This window comes from Quercus suber, unplaced genomic scaffold (genome assembly GCF_002906115.3).
Source record: "Quercus suber isolate HL8 unplaced genomic scaffold, Cork oak 2.0 scaffold_412, whole genome shotgun sequence".
Taxonomy (NCBI): Eukaryota; Viridiplantae; Streptophyta; class Magnoliopsida; order Fagales; family Fagaceae; genus Quercus; species Quercus suber.
Window position 1 is genome coordinate 230,455 of NW_027069863.1, and position 12,072 is coordinate 242,526.

A 12,072-nucleotide genomic window follows, 5' to 3' on the forward strand; every position below is an offset into this window, starting at 1 on the left:
CTATGGTGTCTACTCAATTTAATTGCAAAATCAAAACTATAAGGAGTGATAATGGAACTGAGTTCTATCTCAAGGATTTCTTTCAATCAAATGGCATTTTGCATCAGTTGAGTTGTGTTGATACCCCTCAACAAAATGCTATTGTTGAGAGAAAACATCAACACATCCTCAATGTTGCAAGAGCTTTAAGGTTCCAATCTCATCTTCCTTTATGCTTTTGGGGAGATTGCATTTTAACTGCTGTTTACCTCATTAATAGGCTTCCTTCCAAGTCTTTAGGTAACAAAAGTCCTTATGAACTTCTTTTTAAATCTGCCCCATGTTATAATCATCTCAAATGTTTTGGTTGTTTGTGTTTCATTTCAACCTTACCTCATAATAGAGACAAATTTGCACCTAGAGCTAGGAAGTGTGTGTTCTTAGGCTATCCCCAAGGCAATAAAGGCTATAAGGTACTTGATCTTACTTCCAATTCTGTTCACATCTCAAGAAACGTTATTTTTTATGAGCACACTTTCCCTTATGCTCTTTCCTCACAACCTTCCACTTCCTATTTAGATGATTTCATTTTTCCTCATTGTACTTCAAAATCTTCTCAATTTGTTGATACTAATAACCTTCCTTCCTCTATTTCAATTGATCTTAGCACCATGCCTATTGCACCATCTGATGCAGCACCAGTAGCACCTAGTATCCTGCATGGTGCAGCACCCAATGCAGTACCTAGTGCAGCACCTGGTGCAACATCTAGTGCAGCACCTGATGTAGCACATAGTGCAGCACCCAGTGCAACATCTAATGCAGCACCTAATACAGCACCTAGTGCAACACCTAATTCTGCAGAACCTGAACCTGTTGGTTGCCCTTCCTTCATTCAATTCAACTCTTAGCACTTTACCTACTGTTTTCCCACTTCCCTTACCTTCAACTTCTAATCCTACTCTCAGAAGGTCCACTAGATCACATAAACCCCCTCCTTACCAATCTCAGTATGCCTGCAAGTCTGTCAGCACTAAGCCTCAATCTGGTCTGCCATATGATGTTTCAGCTTATTTAGACTATTCTCACCTTGGCCCTAGCTTCAAATCTTTTGCTATGACAGTTAATTCCACTCCTTCAAACCTTGTCTTCTTCCATCAGGCAGTGCAATATCCTGAATGGAGGGCTGCTATGGACAAGGAAATAGAAGCTTTGGAGGTCACTAACACTTGGAGTTTGGTGCCTTTGCCTTCGGGTAAGAGCCCTATAGGATGTAAATGGGTTTATAGGGTTAAATATCTACTTGATGGCTCTATTGAAAGATATAAAGCTAGGCTGGTTGCTAAAGGTTTCACACAAAGTTTGGTTTGGACTATTCTGAGACCTTTTCACCAGTGGCCAAGTCTGTATCAGTCCGGATTGTACTCACCTTTGTTGCTGTGAAAGGGTGGTTTCTTCGTCAAATGGATGTTAACAATGCATTCTTACATGGTGATTTAAATGAAGATGTGTACATGTGCCTGCCACCTAGTTTTCACAGCAAGGGGGGGAATGTTGTATGCAAGCTAAACAAGAGTCTTTATGGTCTTAAACAGGCCTTAAGACAATGGTTTGACAAATTTTCTAAAACCATTCTTCAAATGGGATTTGTTCAATCCAAGTCTGATTATTCACTGTTTACTCGCACTCAAGGGACTTCTTTTACAGTGCTTTTGGTGTATGTTAATGACATTTTGCTCACTGGTAACAATCCCGATTGTGTGAACAGATTGAAGAAGTTGCTAGATGATAGATTTGGCTTGAAATACCTTGGTTCTTTAAGGTATTTTTTAGGTCTTGAGGTAGCAAGGACTAATGCAAGCATTAGCTTGACACAAAGAAAATATGCACTTGAAATTTTGAAGGATTCTGGTTTCCTTGGATCAAAGCCAGTTAAATTTCCTATGGAGCAGAATCTAAGGCTTTCAAAATATGAAGGGAAGTTGTTAGCAGACCCTGGAATGTACAGAAGGTTGATTGGGAGACTGCTATACTTAACCTTGACACGGCCTGACATCACTTATGCTGTGCATAGGTTGAGTCAGTTTGTCTCAAAACCTAGAGAACCTCATTTACTTGCTGCTCACAGGATCCTTTAGTATATTAAAGGATCACCAGGAAAGGGACTCTTCTTCTCAAGCACCTCTAATTTACACATTAAATCCTTCTGCGATGCTGATTGGGCTAGATGCCCTGGTACAAGGAGGTCACTGACAGGTTATGCAATGTATTTGGGAGAGTGTTTGATAGCATAGAGATCGAAGAAACAAGGAGTGGTTTCACGATCATCAGCAGAGGCTGAGTACAGGGCAATGGCCAGTGTAGCATGTGAAATTACCTAGGTACTTCAATTACTCAAAGATTTAAAAATTGAGCACCCTAAACCAGCTATGCTGTTCTGTGATAATCAAGCAACTTTGTATATAGTTGCTAATCCAGTCTTCCATGAAAGGACTAAGCATATTGAGGTAGACTGTCATTTGGTTCGAGACAAAATTCTAGAGGGGATGATTAAAACTTTTCATGTGAATTCAAATGCTCAAGTAGCTGATGTATTTACCAAAGCTTTAGGCTTCAATTCCTTCACAAGATTAACACAGAAGTTGGGTTTGTGAGATATTTTCATGCCAAAGCAATTGCAAAAGGAGTTGCAGATTGAAACTCATCTTCAAGTCCATGATCTTCCAGCTCAGGACTTGAGGGAGAGTATTAAAATTAAAGAAGGTCAACACGCTGGAACAAGCAGAGTAAAGAAGAAAGAAGGAAAGACTAAAGGGGAGTCCACGTGTCAGAGAAACAAGAACAAGAAAACAGAAGTGACAAATGTCAAATAGTAATTGGGTGTATTAATAATTAGTTAGTTAGTTATTTTGGAGGGAAAATTTGTTAGCCTCTGTTAGCCCCTGTTTCAATGTATAAAAGCATAGGTGATAATTATTTGTAATCACTTTTCCATTTTCATCAATCTAAGAGTAAATTCAGTTTTCCATTTTCTCTCTTTTTTACTCTGTATTTTTCTAATAACTACCAAACAAGCAACATATAACCCAAATTACAACATGCCTCATTTTTGTCAACTCGAAGCTTCTCCAGAGGCTGGCAAAAGAAATCAGCGTCAGCACGCATAGGCCAACCTAGCCGAAAACAATCAACTGACCTACAATTCACACGAACATAATTTTTATTAAACTACATTCTGTACAAATGAAATGCATATAAACAAAGAAACACAAAATACCAGAAGTATTCATTTAAATCGTCATAATTTCTCCACTGAGAATGCTTTGCTTTTCCATAATTGCTCCTTTTAGCTTCCTGTAATACATAAAATAAATGGCGACACAAAGCAATCAAATATCAATTTAATAACATTAAATTTTATGGACCAAAAAGAACATGCAGAAGCAACACCTTCGCTATCGTCTCATATATTGGAGTTACTACTTGCTTTAAAAAAGCCTCATCATCACCACCATATACTGGCTTTACAGGCTCATCAGTCATTGGACTTCCAGCCAGTATCCCACACAACTCAAGTGCCATCTATAAAGATTGAAGTACAACTGAATGATTATGCTTAAGTCAATTGAACCTTAAATTATACTCAATGATCAATAAAATTAGAGTGTCTCATTTGAACATCCATAATTTATATTTAAAATTAATCAAAGTTGAACCCCACTATTGGAGATATTAGGTTTATTTGTATAAGCACAAAGGCCCAATTGTATTACTCAATACAAATGAGATTATTACAGTGAAAATCCTCTATCAAATATAGTGACAAACTACTTATTTACTAGGAAATTATAAATTTATTAATTAAATCATTATACTAATATTTTCCCACCTTATGAGGAAACAAGTATTAAGAATTTTTTTTTTTTGGAAATAATTACAATATGTTGTTAACTCTGTAATTTGAATCATTTCTCTCTTAAATCTCCAAACATTTTGTGTATGAAGAAGTAACAATTAAGTTAAGACTCTTGGCTTAAGCTATTAAGAAGTTAAGCTTAAAATACTAGGAAATTGTAAATCTAAGCATTGAACCATTAGTATAACATATTCCACAACTTAATTAAAGCAATTTTTAAAAATTGTCAAAGCATAATGTATAAAACTGCAGTAATAGAAAATTTGCTACTTTGAATTAAAACCCTTGCATTATCCAAATTAATTTCCCCTTGTGCACCTTCACTCCAAAACGGTTTAGATTAAATAAATCAATCTCCAAGACTACCCGTTAAAATCTCCAAGACTACCCAAATCAGGCTTCTTATATAAGGCCCACAAAGCTTGGAACATGCCATGCTATAATATAGTCAGACTTCTTACTACTAAAATATCCTTGTTGACTGACCACTGTTCAAATTTACAATACGGCAATATCTCATATATAATTTGAATAAACCACTAAAGCTTTATTTATGTTACCAGTACATATAAATGTTTTTTGGCTGAACAGCCTAAACCAGCTTACAGATGAATAGATTTATCAGAGAAGTACTTCGCTTGCAAAATTGAAACTACCTATGAAGACTACGAGAGCAACTTAAATGAAGTTTGTGGTGGTACGTTTCTGACCAGACACATGGCATTGGCAATATCCCCACACAAGAGCTATGTCTCGTTAAGTATTTAAATCTGTAATTCATATCCTTTCCCTCCCTCTCCCTTACGATTTAGAGCCCCAAAAAAATGGAAAGAAAAATTAATTCTTTAAATCTCTCTTTGCATTCTCAAGAACAATCATAACTGTACATACATGATGATAAATATAGCAAAGGCATTCTGGCATGAATCTCAAGTTTGCAGCTTCTCCCCATATAAGAAGATATAAGCCCATGTATAGTAATTTTCTCTGCTGCACTTCCTGTTGAAGTGCCGGTTCCCTGACAATTAGGGGAAAAAAAAAACCACAAAGTAAAAGAAATGTTTCACAGCGTAAAAGAGTACCTGAATATTTTGTATCAACTAGCAAGAAAAAGAGTATGAAATACGCAAACAGTGAAAATAAGGTGCCAACTAAACTAAGGGTGTGTTTGTTTGGTGGTGAAATAGAGTGGATGAAAAACTTTTGAGAGAAAATAAGAATAAATTTTTTTTTGAATGTGTTTGATTGGGTGGAGAGGAAAGAAAATAAATGGTGAGGCCTAGGTGTTTTATTGCCGGGCCCACCAAAAAATTTTCTCCCCAAAATGAAGAAAAAACTGAAGAAAGAAAATGAGACTGCTTAATGGATAAAAATGCCCATGTGTGCAATTCATCCAATTCCTTTCTTTTTTTTATGTTTTTTTTTCTTTTTTTGTGCTTTTGTGGGCAATTGCCTCTTCCTTTTTTCTTTTTCTTTTTTTCTTTTCTCTTTTTTTTTTCTTTTTTTGATTTCCTAGAGCTGTGGGTGTGATAGTTGTTTTTTATTTTTTTATTTTTTTTAACTAGACATGAATTTTTTTTTTAATAAATTGGGTGATTTCTTTTTTTTCTTTTTGGTTATTTGTCACCTTTTTGTTTTAATTAGCCATTATTTTTTAACAATGGTGTATGAGTAAATTTATACAAATTCATTTTTTTCATCCCTCCACTTTTCCACTTCCAACCAAACAAAAAGAGAAAAATTAATATCTTTTCTATCCTCCCATTTTTTCATCCTCCCACTATTTTCTATTTTTTCACTTTTCTACCCCTCCAACCAAAATAACCCTTAAGTACCTAGCTACCGCAGCAAAAGAAAGCAGTCTAGTGCTGTCGCACGTAACACTAGGAGTCTAAGACTAATCCAACTGGCACTTCCAAAAATAAATATAATTTTTCAGAAGAAATTTCTTAATAAAAAATATGAAGGCTCACCGAAGGCTACTTTTGCGATCCAAATACTTGCACCACTTTCTGTAGTTTTTGAGTAGTTTCTTCATCACTTCTGTCAGAGCACAATCATCCAACTAAAGAAGCAAAAAGTATCGTATGTTATGACAACATAAGACTGGCTCAAAAGATAAAAATACAAGCCAGAGCATTAATCTAAGAAGAATAAGACCTTGGGTTGCTGATCAGGCTTTGGGAATTGACGTATTTGCACATTTGCCAGCAACATAATCAAGTGCTCCCTTTGATTTGCAACATTGTCCTTCTACGTGTTAATTAATGGAAAGTAGCCTGTTGAGTAGCCATGAAACACTAGCTAGCTAATGGACAACAAACGATTTAGTAAGTCACCTGAAAACCAAATTGAATCTGAAGCCAGTCTAGAATGTCTTTATTAACTTGCATCTGGTGGCCCATTGGCCATGGCAAACCGCTGGTATTACGAAGTGCAGAAACAGTAGCTTGAATCTGCAAACAAATAAAAAATCAAAAATCAAAAATCAAAAGCAAGCTCGAATGAAAGAACCAAGGAAAATCAACTATTCCACACAAGAAACCTGGAACAAATTACCTCAGGATATCTCATAATAGCCTGATTTTGACTCTCTGGATCAAGAGGAAGAATATTATAAGGCATATATAACTGTTTCTTCTCCTCAACCGTAGTGTGAGCTTGCAAAATCTACAATAGAACAAGCGTTAAAGGACAATAATTTCTCAAGAGGGCTAATTGGGGCTAATCCTAGTTCCTAGTCTACATTCATTGTAAACATCAATTGAAAATATGTGAAATATTTCCTACAAGCCTGATAGAGATATATTAGATATATTAGCTCAATATAATATATCCAAATCTACTTTTACTTGTACTAGTAGTTTAAGGTTTAGTCACTTATATACACTCATATGAGAGTTCATTGTAACACATGTTATTGTACTACATACTTACATAATTAAGATATAACCCCTAAAGATTTCTTCCGTAAATGTAAGCCGACAAAATTAAACCATGTAACTCTCGTGTTCTTATTCTATGTTTCGCTCTCCGCATCCATTTTAACGCATACAATATAATATAACACATTGCATTGCTAATATATTTAACAAAGCCAAATAATTCTACGTGTTCTTTCTCTGTTGCTTTTGTGTCTAATTTTGTTTTCTCCTTGAATCTTAAAAACTCATGCAAGTCGTTCCTCTCCATTTCAAATCTGTCATTTCCCAAACACCATTTGAAGAAAACAATCACGTAAATGATAGAACACTACTATGACATCCGAAGAACAGAACCCAACTTTTTCAATCGTCAAATTCTCCCCACACGCCTCCTAAAGATTCCAACATGGCTCCACTCCGTCATAGGGGCTGGTCTTCTTCCTCAGTCACATGCCTCCACACGTGACACACGACACACTCGTAGTTTAGCCTTCAGTGATGTCAACCATGCACATGTCACACTTTAGTCACGCCACGTAAACCCTAAGCCAGCAGTGATATGTCATCTGCCATGTCAACACCCACTGCCACATCAGCAGGCTCTCTTTTCGATCTCAACTGAACCAATTTCAACTTGGATCCAACACCATTGACTTTCTTTGACCCATCTAATGGATGACTTTTGACCCTTTGACCAATGACCAAGGTAAACTTTTTTTTTAATTATTGCATGCAGAGAATTGCCACATTTGTAATATTTTTACAATAAATCTTAAATGACAAGTTATTACGTGTTATTAGTAGTGGACAAAAAAGTTACTTTAGTGATAGATTTAAATTAAAAACCAATAATAACCTACCACATAGGATTTGTTACGGTAATATTGTCGATGTAAAACTTCTCTTTCATATATTCTGATGTAAAGGCCGTTTAGGAATAACTTATTTAATTAGCTTAAAATGAAACTTTTTGTTGAAAGTACTGTAAATAAAACTAAAAACTAGTTAAAATAGCACTGTAGAACCCATGAATAGTACTAAAAAATGCAATAAGACCTATAAATAATAGCAAAAATAAGCTAAATAATAAAAATAAAAACTACTTTTTTCAGACAATAGCTAACGCAACCATAGTTTTGCTTCTCTAATAAGACTCCAAAAACACTCAATTTGGCACATTTTGGATAACGCTTATTGCTAAAAACTGAAAACTAAAAATACTGTAGTAAAATAATTTTTAAATGTGTGAATAGTGCCGTCAGACCCAGTTTTGAAGTTGTTTTTGCTGAAAAAAGTACTTACGGGTCTCGTGAACAATGCACGAAATCCACTGGAAAACGAGCGACGCAACTAAAAAGTACTTTTCAGCACTATCCAAACATACACTAAATTGGCCAATCCAGTTACAATATTATTCCAAATTCCAATCCATCATCCAATTAATTTGGTCATTTATAAGTCATCTTCTAGCTAGGGATCTTCAAAAACTTCTATCCTAAGTTTGACAGGAGTATTAAAGATAATATTTTCCGAAAGTTTTTTGACATAATGGCCCATGAGACCATATTTAGTGTAAAGCCCAATTATGACCAACCCTAGCTTTTAGTCTCTATAAATGCTAGGTTTCATCATAAACAACAAATAGAAAAAAGATGTAGCTATTTATTCTATGGATGTAGGCAATCAGGCCAACCCACATAACACACTCTCTCTCTCTCTCCCCTTTAATTTCAACATGATATTAAACCATATTCAATGAATATTCTTTCGAATTACTCCAACAAAAGAGAACAAAGAAAATAATTAATTATTACAAGTTTACAACCACATATATAAGACAGTAACCACAAAACATGAAGGTTCCTGGAAAAAAATGTATTATTCTCAGCAAGTTCCAATAACATGATATCATTCAGAAGTAAGATATAAAGAATTCAGTTTCACCTCATCAGGCACTTCAACAGCCTCTGTCTGATTTACAGCCTCCAAAACCTCAAAGAGGACCGTAGAAGTTTGATATGCTTTTGTAAGTTGGGCACTGATTCAGGAACATGAATTTAGTATCAAATATAATTATAGAGTAATGATATATAGTCACACACTTCTTTTTACATACTCACCATACACACACAGTTACATGACTGAAAATTGTGCGTAAGGAGTATGCAATAGGAAATGTGTAATAATAAGATTTTCTGTAAAATATAATGCACTAGAGCCAACTGTCAAGAAAGTAGACTACTAGAAATCAATTCTCTTAGAGAACCAACCGGTCATGTTTATCAGCGGCATTCTGCAAAGCTTGAATATTCTTTTTGAAGTAATAGTGATAAAAACTCTGCATTTCACGCGCATTACTACTCTTTGCCCTACCTGCCAACGTCATTTCTTTTTCCTGAAAAGAATTAGGGTTTGAATTGATATTTCTTCAGAATTCCAAACGGAGTTGATGAGAAGTTTCTAGGAGATTAAATCCAGAAACTGGTCATGAAAAAAAATTTAACGTAGCACAAACTAATTTTCCTTCAAAAGAACAGAGAAAAAAACAAAACAAAATATTTTGTGAAAACAATAGAAGGCGCTGAACATTTATGTCATTTAAAGTCAGCCATCACACAAAAGCAGTATCTGAGATGAAAATAGCAAATCGCCATTGAGATTATTAAGCAAGTGCTAGATGAGTTCGAAATGCTATCTAGTTTGATAGCAAATGCTAGTAAAAGTGAGGCGTCTTCTGTATGAGCCCCAGATGATTTGTACGATCGAATTTTGATTGCGTTTGAATATAAAGAAGGAAAGCTACCAAAGAGATACTTCAATGTTCCTTCGATATCGTTGTAAGAACTATGGATGATTAAATTAATAATTTTGGGACTAGTTGTAGTTTAGCATGGTATTAGAGCAAATAGTCTTAAAATTGTAACACCTCTTGTTAATTGTAATTTGAAAGAAGGTTGATGGGATAATTGGTAATTTTATTTACAAGATATTTTAGGGACAAACTTGTTATTAGGCTTCAGCCCCCTAAGTCTTCACTATTTTGGGAAGAGAGGGATTTCTCCCATTCAGCCGAGAATGGAAATTTGTGGTAAATTTCCTAACAAATCTAAGTAAAATCTTGCTATAGGGTTTATGCTAGAGCAAGATAAATTGGGTTTAAATTCTTAATTGAAATGAAAAGTTTGGTTTGTTCTTGAGTTATTTTGCTCTAGTGGTAACCCAATCACAATTTTTTCCTTGGGTAATGAGTTTGGAGGTCTTGGTGATGTGGAGAGGTGGGTATGTGACTCTATGATAGTTTGGGTGTTATGAACTTGTTTCAAAAACAAAAGGGTAATGAAAGTGTTAACCATGAAATTTTAAGTACCTTGAAGTTGTGCTTTTTGCACATCAAGTGTTTGATACATTTCCTCAATGAGTTATGAAGTTGGGTTTAATTGTGTGTAGTTATTTATTCAATTTGAAGTTGGACTTTGTGATTGATATATATATATATATATATAAAACAAGTTTAAGAACTTTGAAAGTGATTTCATGTTGTGATAATTGACTTCTATATGATGCAATATGTATTAACATTATTAATATATGAGTTAGTGTAACACTTAAAAATTGTTGTTTCGTTGTGAACGCTTGGGAATTGATAAGAATTGTTCTAATGGCTTGATTTTAAAGTGATGTATTTTATGTTATTTAATAAATGCACACTGTTTGCGGTAGTACTATATTAAAATGCTTTGATTGTGTTATGGTCTGTTGGATCACTTGTATGCTTGTTTGATATGCTTTGGGAATAGGTGTCTTGGGATAGTCAAGTTAGGCTTTAGACCCTCAATTTGATTTTAGGGGAGCATTTTCAATCTATGGAGACAAGTTTGATGGTACTTTGTGTTTCTAGGTTCCAAGATTCCTGAGGTAAAATTGGTTGGCCTTTTGAGCTAAGTGGCTTCTTTATGAGATTTTTGAAAAATAATCATTATTGCACACAAGTATTCTATGGTTAAACCCATTTTGGAACATTATTTATGTTTTTCCTAAAATATACTATGTGGACTATTATTGTTAGTTAATCATTTACAGAAAACACATGAAATGTTGAAAGTGCATCATATTTGTTATTGCATATGAGAAAATGCATGATTTTTAGTATGGAAAAGACAAGCAATTTTGATTTAATTTTTGGGAGTGGATTTTATGAATTTATTGCATTGTTTGCAAAATTTAAAGATGTTTTATCTTGACTTGTGATATTTGGGTATTTCAAAGATTTTATGAAACTACTAGTAAATAAATTATGTATTTTGATAACATGTAATCTGTGAGCTTAATATGTTTTACCCTTGTGTCACGTCGTGTGATTACCCGGTAATTACCTAGCTAGACACTATAGTTTATGTGACATTGGTATCTTAGCACTCATCTTTACGATATGGTTATTGAGTTCCAGCTGTGTGTTGGCAATTGACTTCTGTCTTTGTAACGGTAGATTAGCTCTATCTTTGTGATGGCAAGTGAGTTTCGTCATTGTGACAGCATATTAGTTTCGACTGTGTGCATTGATGAGTTCCGTCTTTGTGAATTGTGATGGCAGATGAGCTTCGTCTTTGTGGCGGCATTGTCATGTGGCCCTGGGTTGGATTTTCTAGTTTTGGAAAGGTTTTATTATTGCTCACAATATATACATTATGTAGTTTCCTATTGAGATGTTTTGTGTTATATATATCATTTCAATCATTCTTGTCATTTTATCAATGAAAATGAATTTGCAGGATTCAAATGGAAATCCCCAAAGTGTAACGTGTTTTTTAAAAATACTAATTATTTTGAGACTTGTATTTTCCCACCTTCATTAATTATGCTACTTACTAGGCTTTACCTCATCCCACTCTTTAACAAATTTTCAGATCAATTAGCAATACCTCAAGCATTGAGCTTCCTGTATTAGTGGTGAATGGAGTACTATTTTTATGAGGAGACTCGTTGTTAATTCTTGGTGATTCGGTCTTGCTATATTTGTGGAGGTAATAGTTAGAATCTTGATGTTTGTTAGCCTTGGGCTACTAGACCTAGACTTGTTGTTAGTGTTAAATATTCTTGGGAGAGATGTGATGTTGTTAAATTTTTGGAGTCTTGAAAAATATTCATGTAACTTTTGGAGGCACATGATTTGTCTTTTCTTTTTCTTTTTCTTTTTTTCTTTTTTTTTCTTTTTTGATAAAGGAGGCACATGATTTGTTGTTTGTATTGTTTGTA

The 12,072-nt window shown here is 34.5% G+C and overlaps 1 protein-coding gene across 1 annotated transcript in view; it reads right to left on the reverse strand.

Annotated features, from left to right (window-relative positions):
• The window catches only part of LOC112031950 (callose synthase 2), a 105,012-nt gene that overhangs the window by 67,707 nt on the left and 25,233 nt on the right, over positions 1–12,072 (reverse strand). Inside the window, 10 exon segments of the mRNA XM_065761438.1 lie at positions 3,082–3,175; positions 3,257–3,333; positions 3,430–3,561; positions 4,787–4,913; positions 5,869–5,960; positions 6,056–6,148; positions 6,235–6,351; positions 6,455–6,565; positions 8,764–8,857; positions 9,090–9,214. Coding sequence (XP_065617510.1) covers positions 3,082–3,175; positions 3,257–3,333; positions 3,430–3,561; positions 4,787–4,913; positions 5,869–5,960; positions 6,056–6,148; positions 6,235–6,351; positions 6,455–6,565; positions 8,764–8,857; positions 9,090–9,214 — 1,062 coding nt within the window.